The sequence below is a fragment of the Triturus cristatus genome, unplaced genomic scaffold (genome assembly GCF_964204655.1).
Source record: "Triturus cristatus unplaced genomic scaffold, aTriCri1.1 SCAFFOLD_404, whole genome shotgun sequence".
Taxonomy (NCBI): Eukaryota; Metazoa; Chordata; class Amphibia; order Caudata; family Salamandridae; genus Triturus; species Triturus cristatus.
The window spans coordinates 254,499-275,194 of record NW_028187991.1 but is presented as its reverse complement, the minus strand read 5'-3'; the positions used below and the strand labels follow the sequence as shown (position 1 = coordinate 275,194).

The 20,696-nt window shown below is 44.8% G+C and overlaps 1 protein-coding gene across 1 annotated transcript; it reads left to right on the top strand.

Annotated features, from left to right (window-relative positions):
• Positions 1 to 1,356: 1,356 nt before the first annotated feature.
• Positions 1,357 to 2,986, top strand: LOC146770437 (protein ILRUN-like; the record flags this gene model as incomplete). The annotated part of the gene is made up of 2 exons (XM_085640453.1): positions 1,357 to 1,685; positions 2,900 to 2,986. Coding segments are annotated over 2 exons (416 nt in total), but the record flags the coding sequence as incomplete, so codon positions are not given.
• Positions 2,987 to 20,696: the final 17,710 nt, after the last annotated feature.

Here is a 20,696-nt window from a genome sequence, read left to right as displayed (position 1 = left end):
ATGTACACATGTGTCTTTATGTAACCAGCCCGGTGTCCCTTACTCCAGCTGCTGCGCAGTGGCCTGGTAAAGCCAGGGGAACACCAGTAAAATCCCCATGCAGTCTCTTACATCCTGAGTTCACTGTGGGTGAGTCCCAACTTTTGAGGCTCCCCCAAAGTAAAAGCTCAACAATTAGGTGCTCAAAAAGCGAAATATCCGGGCGGCCCATAGTGTCAGAACCACCTTGTAACACGCCCTCAGAAGACAGTGCCTTAAATTTGACCACTGTCTTGAATGCACAGAAAATGTGTCAAGATAAGAGCAAGATTTAAAGGCATGTTTACAGAAAGGGAGTTCATGGAAGAATACAGTAAACATGGTTTAGGCAATGGGAGGGACGAACTGAACCTGGCGAGTCTAAAGCAAATTAAAAACCAGAAAATGTGAGTTACAAACCACAAAGCCAACGGCAATCAACAGGCGGGATGCATTCCTAGGGCAACTTTCCGAAAGTCCCTAAGATGTCTTTAGAAAAATATACAGCTGTGCTGTCTGGTATGCTGCGACCTAAAAAACGGAGAACTAGGTAAAATAGCTTGATAGTATGAGAAGTTACTTGGTACCGAACTGAGAAGCACAGCACCAACGACATGCAGTGATTCTTTGAAGAAGTAATTTGGCTGTGACATGAACTAAAAAAACTCATGGCTTTACTTCAAATCATAACTCTTAAGGTATGAAGAAGATTGAAGGTAACAGTTCACATTAGTCTTTAGTAACCTCTAAGTCTAGGAGGCTAGTGGTTGATTGTCAGACCTATATTCTGTAGAATTTGTTGGAATGGGAATGCAGTGATTCCTTTCCCTGGAAGTCTTTGGCTCAGGAAGCACGTGGACCATTAATGCAAGAGTTTTATTTGACTTCTAAGTAGCAGGCGGAGTTAGTGCCAGGAGTTAAGTTGACGGGTAGGCCTATATGTCAGTTCTCCTAAGGTTTTGAACTTTATTATAGGACCTGCAAGATGCAGTTTCTGACACTACGATTTTGAGTTTACAATCTTCGTGGGCATGTCCTGGTGAAAATTAATGCAATAAGAATTCTGAGAATGCCCCACAAAAGAATGTATTTTGAATCATTTCTCTTAGACCTTTGCATCGTGAAAGATGCGTTTCCCTTGTTTTTTAGTTTTCCTTCTCCGGGCAGATATTCTTTGCTGGGGTCTGCAGCCCCTGAGGTTTTACAGTTTGCTTACCACTTGCTGCTATCAGTCTGTCAGTACGGGCTGTAGTTATGTGAGTAGCATCGCCACTCTGCTCATTAAAATACTTGTGCCACTTGTTGACCAAACTGACATTTGTTTTTGCATTTTCACAGACGTCATCTGGGTGATCCTAAGTGTGGATATTGGCGGCCTTCTTGGAGTAACGCAACAGCTGTCATCCTTCAAGACGGAGTTCAGCACGCAAACTCATCGAATAGTAGAAGGACATTTTAACCCCTTCGCCTCCCCGCAGAAGAGCAAGCAGGCAGAGGACAGTCCTCTTCAGGACCCAGGTGATGCTGGGCTAGGCACACTGGGTAAAAACACCTGGTCTCCTGCTCCTTGCCAAATTGAACAAGATCAGAGCGAACTGTCTCAGAACTCTGTTAATTCATCCCCTAACAATCACTCAAACAAGCTCTCAGTGGTGATGTGCAGTAAGGTAGGTGCAGTGTGACATCCAGTACATCCGGGTACCAGGTGGAGGTGGGACCTGGGGGTGTTAAGGAGGGGGCACGCAGAGAAATAACCTGAAAAATATCAGTTCCATAGGTCTTTGCAATGTGCATTTTGTTTGAGGTAGAGTCGTTGTGCTGCCTTTGACCTATTTTCTCTTTTCAATATCTTAACTCTGAAGTAATACCCTCGTGAAAATTTTGGGGATTTGTTAAAGGAAATGTATTTTTGGAAGCTGGGGGAGCAAGAAGCAGTGATAGACGAGAGCAGATGGGTGTTTTTTTACTGGCCACGTTAACTAGCCTTGGATAAAAACGGTATTTACTTATAATTAAAACGGCGGCTCTGTTCAGAACCCACGATAAATAGCTCCCCTTTCTGCTTTTCTTTTGTCTGACTGCCTGCAAACTGAAGTAGCTCATAAACCATATTATGTAAAAAATAAAAAAATACAAATAAAAGAAAATCTAAGTAGCTGGTTCTTTGCTCAACCTTTTTATTTTATTTTTAATAGAAGTACATTTCCCAACCCCGCTACTTTCTTGGAGTATTTTTGTCAGACTGGTCTTAAAAGGCATGTTTTTGGAAACTAAGCAAATAGTATTTTAAATTTGGCGAATAGTGTGTGCTTTAAACTGCAGCCTTTTTCACTTTGTTTTCCACATTTTGCATTGTTAGAGTTGTGCACCTTAACCATCAGAAAAGGGGCGTGAATGGGTGTTTAAGTGGTCACCCTCAAGACTCGGTTTTCAACGTGGAAATATGTGAAATATGTTGGGGGAACAAAGTATGTATGTTTGGGGGAAGGACATATGCCTAGTTAAGTTTACGACATGGCCAGCTCTGTTAGTCTGTCTAACATATCAGCATTTAAAATGTGCAACAATAAACCACACAAAATTCAAATATTGTCCCTGGTGTTACAAGGTTTCCAGAATACGCAGAGAAATTGGGGTATGGCAACATTTCTCTCTTGTGTTTATTACATTTCTAAGCCTTAAATTTGTCTGCCTGTGTGAGGATACTGGAACACTCTTTTCCCACCTAAAGATGGCTTTTTCAGAAGAGTGCCTATCTCTGTCATTTTTTAAATAGCTTGAATTATAAATTAAAAATCAAACAAAAAGAAAACAACTTAACCAGTTGGGATAAAGGTCCGTTTACAGTTTTCATTCTTTATGGTTTATATCTCTTTATTAGTTTTCAAAAAGAAGAAACCAATTCACCGCCTACAACCTATTGGCCGGTGGGAACACATCAGAATTAAAGGAAAGAGAGAAAGGATAGAGGCTAGAGGTGTAGATGAAGAGAAACACAAGAGGGTTGTGGGAGGATCAGCACTTGGTATTATCGAGCATGTCTAGTAGGCTTCATCATCTGTCCTGTGGTTCTGCTGCATGGAAGTCGTCTGGTCTCGGGGGGGGGGGGGGGGGGGTTGCGGGGTTTTGGTGGGGGGGGGAATCTCTAGTGAGTCCAAGCATACGTAGGTACATAGGGCAGGTAAGCTTGTTAAATTCAGTAGATAAAACTCCAGTGTGGATTTCCAGGTCCTATCGAAGCGGGGAAGACTGTGAGATATGCTGGCTGTGATCTTCTCCATTCCTAACACCTCCGATAATTTCTGTAATCAAACCAACCTGGTGGGGACCCCCTACTTGCCCCGCCTAATCAGTATCACCTGTTTGGCCGCCCCTAACGCTAGTGTAATGGCTCTCTCCCTATAGGAGTTCAAGGGGTACGTTAAGGCGTACGGGAGACCTAGTAAAATGTAACTTGGAAATCGTGGTAGGTCAGTATCGTAGGTGTTAGTTATGTCAGGCAATATAGATTCCCAGAAGGGCTGTATCTTGGGGCATTCCCACAGTAGATGAGTCAAGGTACCTATCTGGCCACATTGGAGCAATCATGGTGCGTCTGCCCCCTGTTTCCAGCGTGCCACCCTTTCTGAAGTGTAGTACCAGTAATGCGCTATTTTAAGGAACATCTTCTTGCCTGCCGTACTACAAAAAGATGCCCTGGCCCTGTATACAATGTCTTGCCAATCTCTCGGGGAGAATTCTCGTGCACACTCTGTCTCCCATCTGCGCTGCACTGGTGTTTTACATTGCTGTGTTGGCGTAATTAAAAAGGCATATATGTCTGACATAAGCTTTTTGTTTGACAATCTGGTTATAAACCATTTCTCAAATTTCGTTAGAGGCCTCCCTGCGTGTATATGAACTGTTGGTTGTGTCACCCAGTGTCTTACGGCAAGGTACTGCCAGTACGTGGATTTAGGTAGCCCATATCCCTCCACTAATTGGTGGAAGTCCATTATCCCATTCTCGTCAAAGAGATCCCCCACCCTCTTGCAATTAGCTTCCTGCCACGTAAGAAAGCTCTGTCCCTGACATGCCGACTGGAACTCTGGGTGACCTATGAAAGGAGTCAATGGGGACATGGGGGTTGATAGGCCTTGTGCGACTTGTACCCTGTCCCATGCCGTCAGCGTGGATCTCAACACCGGGAAATATATAACCCCACTGGGCGATAACGTTTAGGGAGCCACCGGACCTTCCACATATGTATACCTGCAATGACGCGATCTATGAAACGCCAATGTTTCAGACAGCCTATACTATTCGACCATATAGCGTAATTGGGCTGCTTGATAGTAGCACACCAAGTTGGGAAGGCACAGGCCCCCATCAACTTGCTTCAAATACATTTGTTGGCGTGCCATGAGGGCTTTCTTCCCGCCCCAGATGTAATCCGTTAAGAGGTGTTGCAGTTTGGCGAGTATCTGAGGAGGGGGCTGCAATGGGAGAATTTGCATGACGTACAATATATGGGGGAGTATAGTCATCTTGACTGCAGCTAATCTGCCCAGCTTAGACAGTGTAAGATGCATCCATCGTTGTAGAGCCACCCGGGTGATATTTAAAAGTGTATCATAGTTCTCACGTACTGTACTATCCAGCGTGTAGAATATTTGAAGGCCCAGATAGTGGACACATGAGTCTGCCCACCCAAAGGGATAGTCCTACTTTAATCGTTCCAGGTCAGCACTAGGAGTGGTAAGGCAAAGGGCTTGGGTCTTATGTATATTTATCTTGAATCCTGAGACCTGACCAAAGACCTCGAACTCTCGCATGAGTGGGGGTATGGAGATGTCCGGTTGAGTAAGGAAGAGCACTACATCGCCCTCGTAAAGAGAGATCTTGCGTTCCCTATCCCCCATGTAAATCCCAGCGATGGCGGCATGTTGATGAATACGTTCCGCGAAGGGCTCCATATACAGAGCAAATAGAAGCGGTGATAAACGACACCCCTGATGGGTGCCTCTCCTGATTTTAAAGGGTTGAGATCTAACCCTATTAACGTTAATTAGTGCCTCAGTGGCCTTATATGTGCTATTAACCCATTGCAAGAATCGCGGTCCCAGGCCAGATCTCATCAAGACCTGGTGCAGATAGGGCCACTGGACCCGGTCAAAAGCCTTCTCTGCATCAACCGACAAGAGCAAGGCTGGTTTCTGTGAACGTTGGGTCTTGTCAATAAGGTGACATAGTCTGCGGGAGCCATCGCTACAATTCCTTTCGGGGATAAAGCCGGACTGGTCTGGGTCCACTAACCCCTGCATGTGTGGTGCTAGGCGAGCCGCCAGTATGCTGGTGAAGATTTTGAGATCAACATTCAGCAGCGACATAGGACGGTATGATGTGCACTTCTTCGGGTCCTTACCCGGCTGGGCAAGACCACCACCGTGGCCATACGCATCCTTCAGTACTGAAGGAATTAAAAAGGCGTGTGTGTATCGAGAGTAAGCTCGGGCCAGGATTTTATAAAACTCTGAGGAAAATACATCTTCTCCCGAGGCCTTGCCCGACGCCAAACCTTGAATCGCCTTCAGTACCTCGTCCGGTGTGATGTCTGCCTCTAATTTATCTGCGTCCATGGCCGGTTGAGAGGTGACCTGTGCTTGAGCAACATGCCGCCGCTGCTGCTGTTTCGTCTGAGGGATCAGCCCTATACAGCGCCTTATAGAATTTTTCAAATTCGAGAGCTATCAAGTCATCGCTTTGTATTGTGTCACCTTGTCCGGTGTCTATCTCAGCTATATGGCACTGCAGTATTTGTGAGCGTATTTGGCACGCCAGCAACTTCCCCGCCTTATTCCCCCCGGCGTAGAAGCGTTGTTTGGTGCAGAGCAGGTAATACTCCGCTCTGTCTAGATCCAACGTTTTCAGCTGCTTGCGCGCATTGGTGAGTTGGTGACGCGTCCTATTGCCCCGGTTTCCCTATGTACCATTTCCACTTCTCTAATCTGTCCCTCCAGTTGGTCCCTTTTCTCTTTCCTGCCCCTGTTTCATCTGGCCGCCATCGCCAGAAACTGTCCCCGGATGACTGCCTTCAATGTGTCCCATAGTAGGTGTATGTGCGTTTGACCATTGTCGTTATGGTCCATAAAGGTTCGTATGGCCTCTTGGATCTCTGATATTTGCATCGTATGGAAGCAATTAATGGTTAAGAGGCCATACTCTGTGCCTCTGGTTATCCCCTTCAAGGTGCCAAGAAAGGCTAATGGGTGCGTGGTCTGATAGTGACACGATGCCTATGGATGTGTCTAGGATCCCTACGGTAATCCGTGGTATAGTTAAACAGAAGTCAAGTCGGGCATAGGACTGATGGGCCGCCGAAAAGAAGGTGTAATCTCGGGCTTCGGGGTTGCGTTGCCTCCAGGCATCCACGAGTCCCACTTCCCCCTGCCACTGCTGCATGGATGTGGATAACGCCCCCGCATGTCCCATCCGGTGTGTGGTTCTGTCAAGGGCAGGGTGTTGTACTATGTTAAAGTCTCCCCCTATTATAAGGTTTTCACCCAAGGATTCTAGTATTGAGCTTATGGCGTCCTTAAGAAACACCTCTTGTCCCTCGTTGGGCCCATAGATCGATGCCAAAGTGTAGGAGTGACTCCCATTACCACCCGCAATGACCACAGCCTACCTGGTATTTTCATTTGCACCCCTAGTATCCTCCCAGGGAAGTGTGTTGCAAAGAGCACTGCCACTCCTGCCTTCTTCCCGAACAGGGCTGAAAAAATTTGTCGGTCAAACCAACGGGACCGTTGACGCGTCCAATCTACGCGTCTTAAATGTTTTTCCTGTAAAAGGCAAGTATCGCATTTGATTTCCTTGAGGTAAGATAAGAAAGCCCTGCACTTCACCAGAGAGTTAAGGCCCCGCACTATGAGGCTCACCATCGAAATGCTATGGGGTGCCATGGAAGCAGAGTGGCTGTACGTGCATCAAACTCGGGGTCCCTTCCCTCTCAGTTGTCCGTGGCCCCCCGCTCTTGTCACACACAGGATGTTGTGTTTAGACTAGAGCCCCCAATGCGACAAAAACCCATTTGTGTAGCAAGGGGCCAGTTGTCCCTCCCTTCTTAGCGTAAGGGGTACTAGAAGGGCAGCTCCACAATTGTGTTAGTCCAGGCCTAGTGAGTTGGCCTTCCCTCGTGGCCCTCCACCCAAGTCTGCACTCAGTCAGGTGTATCGGGCAGCCCCATGTACGATGTGCTCCGATGACCTTACTTAACTTCGGATCCCTTCTCCCAGAGCCTCTGCAGCAGATATCGCTCGTGAAGTACCCACTCAACCAAGTCCTGACCCGTGAAAGAGTGTGCCGTAGAGACGAAAGAGGAAAGAAGGAGCTAAGAAACATATAGAAAAGAACTGCCCTCCTTTGGGCACCAAGGGCGCCTTGGCGCATGGGTCCATCTGGCCACCGGCCATGCAGCCCCATCTGGTCCTCCAATGGGTGGAATATGGGCTCAGCACGACACGCCCGCTATCAGAACCTGTCCCAGTTCTGCCGGTAACCGAACTGCTTTCAGAATCTGGTAACAGTTCTGTAGGAAGGTGGATATCTGACTATGGTTACCCCCAATTTTTTGCCTAGTGTTTAGCTGGTTTTTCGACTTAGTTGGCCTGAGATCCTGCCAATCAGGATCTCAGCCTGGCTGCTCTCTCTTTAAAATGGACTCCATGTACCCTAGGTACATACACAATTGGTAAGGATCACCTTATTGGACCCTGTACAGTGTACCCTAGGTACCCAGGGCATAGGTGTACCCTAGGCCCCCTGGGGGCTGCAGCACGTATTATGCCACCCCTGGTCTGGCCTTCCAATTTGACACAACTGGCTGATCGCTCAGCTGGGGTAAGTTGGTGTATCCACCTCTTACTTAGGTGTAGTATACCTATACCTAACCTTAAATGGGACACATGTTAACCTATAAGTCACTCCTATGGCAGGCCTTAACAATCCTGAAGGCAGAGTGCTTGGTTCCATGTGAGATGGTGCTCTGGCATGAGCTGAGCCTGTCTGCAGTGGTCGGAACAACTTCCTTCTACCGTTTCCAGATATCGCCATACCATATACTCTTAAGTGCATTATGAACCTCGCGGTTAAATGCTGTCTTTGGTTTGGCTTTATCAAAACATATCGAGTAAGGTGTCATACGAATTGGAATACTAACCCCTCGCCAATTCTGGCGACGGGGTTAGCATTCCACCCTTCTAGAGGGACACGACATGTACAGAACCTGAAACCCGGGTAAAATCAGACATAGCCTCAGCTCCACAAAATGGACGCTGCCACCACCGACACAAGTCTGCCCTCCTGCTGCTGGGAGTCCTCCCAGCTTGGGAGACGTGGACAAAGGGTTTCCTGCCAGGGGAGGTGCGAGCACCACCCCAGACAGGATTTTGTGTATTGGTCAGGTAGGGCTTGAATAGAATCAGACATGCCTGAGGCTCACAAGGAGCCTCGGTGCATATGCCAGTTCAAACCGGTCCTGGGGCACACCAGCCCCGGACCTGGGGCGAGCTGGACAAAGGATTGGGGGTGTGACCACCCCCCTTCCTGGTCCCACCCTTAGGGAGGGACCTAGCAGGTAGTCCGGCCCCTAGAATCCGCTTAAAGGTAGGAGCTGTGTCCTAAGACTTCAGACATCCTGGAATCACCTTAACACTAAGAAGAAGACGGGAACTTCGACGTTCTGCTGCACAGAAGACTGAAGGAATTCTCCCCTATGGTCAGGGAGTGACCATCTTGCTAACGCAAGCACCAACCAGCGAATCGACATCTGCTTTGCCGCCACTGGTTGCCCCAGACTGGCCCCTGCTGCCCTAAAAGGAGCAGCCCCTCTGACCTTGCTGGTCAGAACCACCAGCTTTCTTCATTTCCTGCGACTCCTGCTTTTGCCAAGGCTTGTTTACTTCCTTTGAGTCGCCGACACTGCCGACAGCGAGAGCCTGCGTGGGACAGCTCGTGAACTGACTCCTGGACGTCGTCGACCTTCAGGGACCACGTGGCTGCAGAGACAAGCTACACCTCTTCACCTGTTTGCACCCGACATCGCCTGGTACCCACCTGGTGCCACGCCGGTCACTGGCTAGTGACTGTGAACACTGTCCCCTCTGCTTACAGGTCTTCTACAACTCCGATCCATCCTTGGATCCACCGCATCTCTTCTGGACCGGCCGCCTGCAGCATCTTTGTCGTCAGGCTCTATTGAACAGATAGACGAAACCCGACGCACTTCGAGCCCTATGCACCCGCTTCCTGTGGGTGAGGTAAAGCTGGCACTCCGGTGCACAAGTGTAGAGTAACATCTCTAGTGTCTAGGTTTGAAGTCTTGAATTCGTAGTCCAACCAGAAGACCCTTCTAGCAGTAACTTTTAAATTTTTACGCACCCATTGAAAACCTATGGGAGCCCGCGTGTAACTTTCCTCACTGCACACGCGACCCGTGGACCTCCTGGTCACTAACTGAAGTTAGCTCCTTGTAGGCCCAGCAATTCTAGAGGCCCTAGGCCTTTTCCCTTTCCTAGTCGTGGTACTTATACCACTATTTTAGTATATGGTTCGAGCGGCCACCAGGGCCTATCCATATAAAGTGCAACTTCTGTATATTGTGATACTTTCTTGTTTAACGATTTGTGCTCCTGTGCTCATAAAGAGTCTAGGGGATACTTTGAGTAATAAATACATATATATTTAGAATATATATCTGTGTGGTGTCCTTTCATTGGTATAAAGGGGGGTTACATATGGTAAAACAGCTTGCTTTACATGCCAAAACGAGTTTAGCCTGAAAGACTGCTTAGCCTACGCTACCACTAGGGCAGCTGGTCCGAAAAGGTTGACTTACAACCACACCATAAGGGTTGCTTGGCATGATATAAGGTGGTCACTTTAACTAGTGAACATCATATACCAGGCCAACTTCTCACATTGGTGAGCAGCGTTTGGATTTGAGCTCGCTGTGTTTTACCGTTGTAATCTCTTTGTTACCAATTGAAAGATCACACAGGTACCTGTAGGTACATATAAAACAAGATTAGTTATATACTTAAGTTCTACTGAACTTAGTTGTTGTAGAGCAAAGGGAGTAGCACACCCTGACTACAACTACTAGATAGGTTTAGTAGGAAAACCCAAGTGTAGGTAGTTGCAACACATCCACCCACACTTAAGAGCAATGGCTGGGGCAGAGGGGTCCAATGTACCCATCTCTGTCGAGAGTGACCCCCAGAGGGCACCAACCATCTTTGCTACCCTTAACCAGAATGAGCTCAGGCAGTTGGCAAATATCAGGGGCCTTAAACAGCCCAGGAACCCTACCTCTGCTGAACTCAGAGAACTCTTACAAGCTGATGAAGATCAGAGAGCTCTCAAGAAAGCCTCCCAGTTAGACCCCTCAGGGACTGGAACAGGAGGCCCTCCTTCTGAAGATGCTACTGAAGTACCCCTTTCTAACAGTCGCCCCTTAGTTGAGAATCAGACTACAGATGATGAGGATCAGCATAGGGACAGGGATGACAAAGGGGGTGAGTCTGATAGTAGTAGTAGTTCTGATGGGAGAAATAGCCCAGTGCCAGGTGCTATACCTGGCTCAGCTAACTTAAGACTACTTGGGACTGACAATGGGTTTCCCCCATTGAATCTCCTTAGTGGACTTAACCAGGGGTTTGGGAGACAGAGGAATCACTCAGGTGACTCTAATGCCTCTCATGCCTCTAGAGGCTCTCAGGGTTACTCCAGAAGAAGGATGACCAGCCCTCCGAGGAGGGAGCATGAGGCCAGAATGCAGGAAGCCCAGCTGAGGATCAGGAAACAGGAGCTAGAAGTAGCCCTGATGGAAGAGAAACTGAACAAGGCTAGGCAACCTAGAGAGAGTGGATCTATACCCACTGGTGGCAGCATTGTCCCTAGGGACAAAGATAGGGTCTTTGATAATAGGAACCTGTCCAAGGTTGTGCCCCCTACAAAAGTGGGGATGATATCCACAAGTGGATGACTGCTCTTGAGAGAGCCTGCAAAGTGCAGCAGGTTCCTGAAGACAAGTGGGCAGCAATCTTATGGCTCTCCTTTGAAGGTAGAGGCAGAGATAGACTCCTCACTGTTAGAGAGGAGGATGTCAGAAACTACAGAGCCCTGAAGAGTGTCCTGGTTGATGGGTTAGGCTTAACCACTGAACAGTACAGGTTAATGTTCAGAGATACCCAGAAGACACAGACTCAGGACTGGGCTGAATATGTTGAATGTGCCACTAAGGCTTTGGAGGGTTGGTTGCTGGGAAGTAAGGTTTCAGATTATACAGGATTGTACAATTTGATGATGAGAGAACAGATTTTAAGTAACTGTTCACCATTTGGTTGCATTTCCAAACACAAGAACCAGTTCAGATATACCCTGTCCGTGTGACAGTATTTCTCGGCAGAATAGTTGCCACTTTTTACTTTTCTGTAAATTTTTTCATTTTTTCAGGTTAAAATACCTTAAGCCAATTTTTATTAAATATAATATCCGTACTACAGAAACAGCACTGATACTTTTATCCTCATTAGAGAACGAGGAGATCTGTTTTTTTCTGGCTACCTTTATTCTGAAGTGTACAGCTGTCAGGAAAAGTATTGTACTATAATATTTTTATACTTACCTGTCTGTACCTATGTTATACAGCTGCCAGGTATTGTATTATGCTGCTATTACTGTTTACATTCCTGTCTGTATATATACGTCTTCAAGTTTTATACCAATTTTTGTAATTAAGGTATTATTCTTATTTGTTGATGGCCACAGTATATTATGATTATTTATAAATTTTGATGTACAGCTGCCAGGAAAGGCCCATTGAGTAATCCCTACTGATCTCCTGTCTGTTCATTTATGAATGTCTTGCATTTTATAATAGTACGTTGACTCAAAATGGCAAGATTACTTATTAATTGTTGCACTTTAGTTTTTTTGCACAACGTCTTACCATCTTTTCTTATAAGTGTTCATATTGTGATTTTAAACATTTTAACTATGTATCTTCTGCTTGTATGATTTGTATGTACAAATCGAATAAAAGCTTTTAAATTGAATTGAAGTAACTGTCAAAACCAGCTCCTCCATCAACACCTGGTAGACTCAGATTTGACCTCTCCCCAAGAATTGGGAAAGAGGGCAAATAAATGGGTCAGGACCAGGATCAGGCCTAAAAATCAGGGTGGTGACCAAAAGAAAGATACCACCAAACCTCAAGAGAAGGGTGGGGATAAAAAAAAAGAGAAATCTTCCTCAGGGACCCAAAACTCCACACAGGGTGGTGGGTCCCAAGCTCCCTCCTCTACCACAGGTAAAAAGCCTTACTGCCATGAATGTAAAATTCCTGGGCATTGGAAAACTGACAGCAGTTGCCCAAAGGCTAAAAAGAAAACTGTTCCTCCAATTACTCCTGTCACACCACCTATTACTGTCAGCAGTAATCCCCCAGGTGGTGGGAGTGCCCCCAGACATTTGGGTGGGTTTACTTGGGGAACACAGGGGGACCCTGGCTTAGCCAATTCCCCTACAGCAGCTACTCTTGTCTGTGATGGTGGCATGGGGTTTGCCAACTTCACTGCCAGTCCCAACACTTTGGGTAGGTACAGACAGAAGCCCTACATCAATGGTAGAAAAGCTGAGGCCTACAGAGACACTGGAGCTAGCATCACTATGGTGGGCCATTGGCTAGTTCCCTCTGAGCAGCTTTTGCCTGGTTTCTCCTACCAGGTAACTAACATTGTATGGAAAAACTTAACAGTGGATATGCTATAAGGACCTGCACATCGTAAAGTATGCACTGTAATACGATAGATTATTATTCACAGTTGTATTGGGTGCTCGCAAATCACCACATACTCATCCACCTAGAGTAATGGTCATCTCAAAGAATAGAAAATTCCCAAGATGTTACAATTTGTCAAACAGGCAATGCAGCACACCACAAAAGTCACATACACCCCACAAGCCAATCTTATTTCCGGGTGTAGTCCGTTAGTTGTAAATGTTGTTCAAAGCACAAAATCAATATCCGTTTTTGATATTACTGGATATATAGTATTTATTCTGTATTAATCAAATCGGTATCCATATTTTCACAGCGCAGCCGACGCGCGTTTCGCCCAACGGGCTTTCTCAAGGCTGCATATGTACAAAAGAAAAGAAAAACATAGTATCTAATCACCTGTACAAACAGATATATCACCAATATTGTCGACTGTACTATGTATATACATCAAAGTAATTTAGTTGAAAATGCAAACCTAATCAACAATCTATCATATAATTTAATACAATCAAAACAGGGCTCCAGGGGAAAGTACCCTCAAAAACAGAGTGCTCCCCTAGAGTGGGTAATTTATAGAGAGATACGTCCCGAAAGGTTCCCCAGATAGCAAGAACGTGCATGTGAAGAACGCCAATGGGTAACTGAAGCCTGTCTCTTTGAGTTACCCAATTAAAACATGTGTATATCACCATTGTGAATATGAGTGGTAATGGGGGTGCCCATGTGGGATATTCAATCAGCTCAAAAAGAGATAGGAAATAGAAAATGGGGCACATGCTAGTAAAGTGCTCGAAGTAAATAACTCAGAGGTGATATGGTCTCACCTTAAACAATTCAACGTCTCGTTCAAAAATAGTAAGTGAAGTTTGTAAAGTCTGTAAGAAAAATTACCGAACTAGATCAACGCACTGATACTAAACTATCACGATATCTGACACACCGTTTGTCCATACGTTAGGTATTGCTTACCTAATCTTGACAGAATCGTCCCGTGTAATGTTAAGAGATTGTCTTAGATAGGACACTGTAGGCGTTTAGTGCAATTGTGATATTGTTCGAGCAATCAGAAGGACCAGGATCCGTCCCCTCTGAAACAGATATGTCACACAAATAAGTAATCACTGCCTAGTTCCATACGTGTCTTTACCGCAACAAATCCATTGCGCGCGTGTGAATCTAGGATTTAATATTCCAACCCAGAAATTAGCGTTATAACAACACGTTACTGTAACGTCTGTAATGTAAATTCATTCTACATAATCATATCAATTCACATCCTTTGATCAGCATAATGTGTATCTAACACGGCCTTTTTAACAAAACATAACACGGTATCGTTCCTATAACTCCAAAGTCTATGGTATCGCAAGTTAGTTCCCAACAGTAACAACTTCCCCGGATATATGTCAAAACAATCCATCCGACGCACTTGTCGAAGCCGAAGTCGCGCTACAGTAGCTCGCTTATGCACAAAACTCATTCCCACAACAACCCCATGTAACACTCACCATTACTATAGTCACTCGTACTCTCACTGTTAATCGGCGTTTCGAATCCGTATGCCTCCCGCCATTGTCGAAGATAAGCATAGCGCGTGAGGTCATGGAAATGAAAAGTGGACTGCAAAATTGGGTAGTCGGAGTTCACTATCGTAAACTAGCGGCCATATTGGAAAGATCCAATATGTATGTTAAAAACAAGTATGTCATGTATCTAGGCAAGTAATGCCTCTCCAAATAGAAAAGTGATTATAGATAGTCATACATCAACTGTTTCTCACCGAAACAAAACTAAATTTTATATCCCCAGTGATGTTAAGTGGACCAGAAGTCCTGATGTAAAGTAATGTACATTAGTAAAATAGCAATAGATAGGACAGATAGCAGCAGGTCATATAGAATGAGAATCCTGGAGCCACAACATATGTCAAAAATGCTATTCTGTAACGCATGCAGTCCAAGTAAGCTTTTGTCGCATCCTTAGTACATGTAAATTCAAAGACATTAATAATTGGGAGCAGCATCAGTCAAATTATTTCCCAGAACAGACAATCATAGTTATTACACATTGTACATTAAACATTGACTTATAAAAATTCAAACAGCTCCTTATCAATGTTAATCCCGTGTTCCACTGCTCTCAGAGAGATGATCCATTTACATTCATTCTGTCTTAAGACACTCACTCTATTGCCACCTCTCTGATGTGGCAGTATTACCTCAAGGCCATGAAACGTTATCCTAATCAATTCTGTGTGATTATGCAAAGTGTTGAAATGTGAGGCCAACGGATACTGGGTATTATTGTTTCTGATGGCCCTTATATGCTCTTGTATCCGTTCCTTAAGTGGTCTGATCGTACTGCCCACATAAATCTTCCCACATATACAGATAATGCAGTAAATTACAAATTTAGTGTTGCAATTGATAAACCCATTGACTGAATGGATTTTTTCAGAATTGTATTTAAACGTAGTGGTCCTATTCAGTGCAAAGGGGCAGACATTACAAGTCCCACATTTAAAAAACCCCTTTGGTTTAACTGGTAGCCATGTCGTTTGGTCCATTTTTCGGACAAAGCTGGGGCATAAGGTTTGTCTCAGAGTATTGCCCCTGGCAAATGTGATGTTGGGTCTAGACCCCACCGCCTCTAAAATCTTTGCATCACCTGTTAATAAATGCCAATGTCTTTTCAGAATTTTAAATATTTCAGGACTGGCATTTGAGTACGGTGTGATGAACCTGATGGTTCTTGTATCACATGGCCTTTTGTTAGTTTTGATGCGGCCCTTCAGCAAATCAGTTCTTGTCATGCTATTTACACTATTTCGTGCCTTACGGATGTCAAATACTTTATACCCTCTTGCCAAAAATCGTTGTTCAACTGTATTTAGTTCCTGCTCCAATGTTTGTGTATCGCTGCAATTTCTTTTTGTGCGGATCATCTCTCCCAAAGGGATTGCTTTAATTTGTGATGGTGGGTGTGCGCTAGTGGCATGCAGGACAGCATTGCATGCCGTATCCTTTCTGTATGGACGTGATATTAGTTTATTCTTGTCCACTATGATTGTGATGTCTAGAAAATTAATGTGTGTGGTACTTTCTGTTTTGGAAAACGGCCTAAGAAAAGGACATTATCCGTTAATAGACTGGGGCCCTTCTTCCAAATATGATTGAGCTCAAAGTAGCCCTCATTTGCCAATCTCTATATGGGCTACTTTGAGCTCAATCATATTTGGAAGAAGGGCCCCAGTCTATTAACGGATAATGTCCTTTTCTTAGGCCGTTATATAGACGACATACTTATGTTTTGGTCAGGCACAAAAACAATGTTAGATGAATTTTTTGAGTATTTAAACAATAATCCGTTTAACTTAACTTTTACCAAAACAGAAAGTACCACACACATTAATTTTCTAGACATCACAATCATAGTGGACAAGAATAAACTAATATCACGTCCATACAGAAAGGATACGGCATGCAATGCAGTCCTGCATGCCACTAGCGCACACCCACCATCACAAATTAAAGCAATCCCTTTGGGAGAGATGATCCGCACAAAAAGAAATTGCAGCGATACACAAACATTGGAGCAGGAACTAAATACAGTTGAACAACGATTTTTGGCAAGAGGGTATAAAGTATTTGACATCCGTAAGGCACGAAATAGTGTAAATAGCATGACAAGAACTGATTTGCTGAAGGGCCGCATCAAAACTAACAAAAGGCCATGTGACACAAGAACCATCAGGTTCATCACACCGTACTCAAATGCCAGTCCTGAAATATTTAAAATTCTGAAAAGACATTGGCATTTATTAACAGGTGATGCAAAGATTTTAGAGGCGGTGGGGTCTAGACCCAACATCACATTTGCCAGGGGCAATACTCTGAGACAAACCTTATGCCCCAGCTTTGTCCGAAAAATGGACCAAACGACATGGCTACCAGTTAAACCAAAGGGGTTTTTTAAATGTGGGACTTGTAATGTCTGCCCCTTTGCACTGAATAGGACCACTACGTTTAAATACAATTCTGAAAAAATCCATTCAGTCAATGGGTTTATCAATTGCAACACTAAATTTGTAATTTACTGCATTATCTGTATATGTGGGAAGATTTATGTGGGCAGTACGATCAGACCACTTAAGGAACGGATACAAGAGCATATAAGGGCCATCAGAAACAATAATACCCAGTATCCGTTGGCCTCACATTTCAACACTTTGCATAATCACACAGAATTGATTAGGATAACGTTTCATGGCCTTGAGGTAATACTGCCACATCAGAGAGGTGGCAATAGAGTGAGTGTCTTAAGACAGAATGAATGTAAATGGATCATCTCTCTGAGAGCAGTGGAACACGGGATTAACATTGATAAGGAGCTGTTTGAATTTTTATAAGTCAATGTTTAATGTACAATGTGTAATAACTATGATTGTCTGTTCTGGGAAATAATTTGACTGATGCTGCTCCCAATTATTAATGTCTTTGAATTTACATGTACTAAGGATGCGACAAAAGCTTACTTGGACTGCATGCGTTACAGAATAGCATTTTTGACATATGTTGTGGCTCCAGGATTCTCATTCTATATGACCTGCTGCTATCTGTCCTATCTATTGCTATTTTACTAATGTACATTACTTTACATCAGGACTTCTGGTCCACTTAACATCACTGGGGATATAAAATTTAGTTTTGTTTCGGTGAGAAACAGTTGATGTATGACTATCTATAATCACTTTTCTATTTGGAGAGGCATTACTTGCCTAGATACATGACATACTTGTTTTTAACATACATATTGGATCTTTCCAATATGGCCGCTAGTTTACGATAGTGAACTCCGACTACCCAATTTTGCAGTCCACTTTTCATTTCCATGACCTCACGCGCTATGCTTATCTTCGACAATGGCGGGAGGCATACGGATTCGAAACGCCGATTAACAGTGAGAGTACGAGTGACTATAGTAATGGTGAGTGTTACATGGGGTTGTTGTGGGAATGAGTTTTGTGCATAAGCGAGCTACTGTAGCGCGACTTCGGCTTCGACAAGTGCGTCGGATGGATTGTTTTGACATATATCCGGGGAAGTTGTTACTGTTGGGAACTAACTTGCGATACCATAGACTTTGGAGTTATAGGAACGATACCGTGTTATGTTTTGTTAAAAAGGCCGTGTTAGATACACATTATGCTGATCAAAGGATGTGAATTGATATGATTATGTAGAATGAATTTACATTACAGACGTTACAGTAACGTGTTGTTATAACGCTAATTTCTGGGTTGGAATATTAAATCCTAGATTCACACGCGCGCAATGGATTTGTTGCGGTAAAGACACGTATGGAACTAGGCAGTGATTACTTATTTGTGTGACATATCTGTTTCAGAGGGGACGGATCCTGGTCCTTCTGATTGCTCGAACAATATCACAATTGCACTAAACGCCGACAGTGTCCTATCTAAGACAATCTCTTAACATTACACGGGACGATTCTGTCAAGATTAGGTAAGCAATACCTAACGTATGGACAAACGGTGTGTCAGATATCGTGATAGTTTAGTATCAGTGCGTTGATCTAGTTCGGTAATTTTTCTTACAGACTTTACAAACTTCACTTACTATTTTTGAACGAGACGTTGAATTGTTTAAGGTGAGACCATATCACCTCTGAGTTATTTACTTCGAGCACTTTACTAGCATGTGCCCCATTTTCTATTTCCTATCTCTTTTTGAGCTGATTGAATATCCCACATGGGCACCCCCATTACCACTCATATTCACAATGGTGATATACACATGTTTTAATTGGGTAACTCAAAGAGACAGGCTTCAGTTACCCATTGGCGTTCTTCACATGCACGTTCTTGCTATCTGGGGAACCTTTCGGGACGTATCTCTCTATAAATTACCCACTCTAGGGGAGCACTCTGTTTTTGAGGGTACTTTCCCCTGGAGCCCTGTTTTGATTGTATTAAATTATATGATAGATTGTTGATTAGGTTTGCATTTTCAACTAAATTACTTTGATGTATATACATAGTACAGTCGACAATATTGGTGATATATCTGTTTGTACAGGTGATTAGATACTATGTTTTTCTTTTCTTTTGTACATATGCAGCCTTGAGAAAGCCCGTTGGGCGAAACGCGCGTCGGCTGCGCTGTGAAAATATGGATACCGATTTGATTACCACAGAATAAATACTATATATCCAGTAATATCAAAAACGGATATTGATTTTGTGCTTTGAACAACATTTACAACTAACGGACTACACCCGGAAATAAGATTGGCTTGTGGGGTGTATGTGACTTTTGTGGTGTGCTGCATTGCCTGTTTGACAAAAGGTAACTAACATTGATGGCCAACAGAACAGTCATCCCATGGCAGAGGTATGTCTCAGCTGGGGAGGTGTCACTGGCCCTAAAAGGGTGGCAGTGTCCCCAACCTTGCCTGTAGACTGCTTACTGGGGAATGACTTAGAACTCTCAGCTTGGGCTGGAGTTGAACAAAACACCCATTCTAAAATGGTAGGCCTTTCACAAAAGGGTAGTGGGGTTGTGCCAGCCACAACCCCTGTCCAAGTAGATTTCCTTCCTGAAAAGGTTGGAAGGGCAGTGGTAGCCACAGCCCAGGCAAAGACAGACTTCCCTGTAGAGACTGGCAGAGCTGTGACAGTCACAGCTCAAACCCAAACTGAGTGCCCCCCTGAAAAGGTTGGCAGGACTGTAATGGTCTCAGTCCATACTCAGACTGACATAGGTGTAGTGAAGCCTGAAACTATGGATCATTCCACACAAACAGAGAGTAGTGGGGAGGAAGAAAAGTCTCCCTCTCCCCAGACATTAGGAAAGGGTCAGCCTTCCCAGGGATCTGACCCCACCCCTTGTGAAAGAACTGCCCCAGAGGTAGCCAAGCCTAGCCTGGCAGAGCCTCTGATGTCAGTGGACCTTTCCAAGGTGGGACCCAGTCTGGTGCAGGTAGCCTGCCTCTCTCTACCCTGCCTCAGTCAGCCCAGGGCTGCAGAGGTCAGGGAGGCCAGTGGCCCCCAAGAGGGCCCCTGTCCACAAGAACCCCCCCATCAAAAGAATGAGGATTGCCTGGCTAGTAGCCCTAGCCAGGTGATGGTTAAACACATTCCTGAGGGATCCCCTGTACAGGTAGTTATGGACCTCCCCCAGAGGGATTCTGTTGGGCACAGGCAAACATGGGACCAAGTTAGGGCCCCAAACCTGACCTGTCCCTCCAGTAAGCCCACAAAAGGGACCCAGCCTCCAGCTTTAGGTAGCCAGAGGCTGACCCTGAGAGCACACTGCAACTCAGTTAAAGAAAGAAACGCATCCATGGTGGAGGATGATTGGAGGAAGCTCACTTTGAGGACACTCACTTCAGTACTCCATCTCAACACCAGCCTTTTACTTTGCAAAGACACACCAAAGGTAGAGATTCCCTATGGTAGAGACCCTATGATACCTTTAGGGTGAGGGATTGCTTAGAGGACCATGAGACAGGGGGTAACCATGCCAGTGCTGGTTCTTCCTTATATGGCCACTTGGGCAATATAGGCTTACCTGGTCAAGGACAGCCTTATTTCCCTTCGTTTGGGGGGGGGGGGTTGTGTAGGAAGGTGGATATCTGACTATGGTTACCCCCAATTTTTTGCCTAGTGTCTAGCTGGTTTTTCGACTTAGTTGGCCTGAGATCCTGCCATTCAGGATCTCAGCCTGGCTGCTCTCTCTTTAAAATGGACTCCATGTACCCTAGGTACATACACAATTGGTAAGGATCACCTTATTGGACCCTGTACAGTGTACCCTAGGTACCCAGGGCA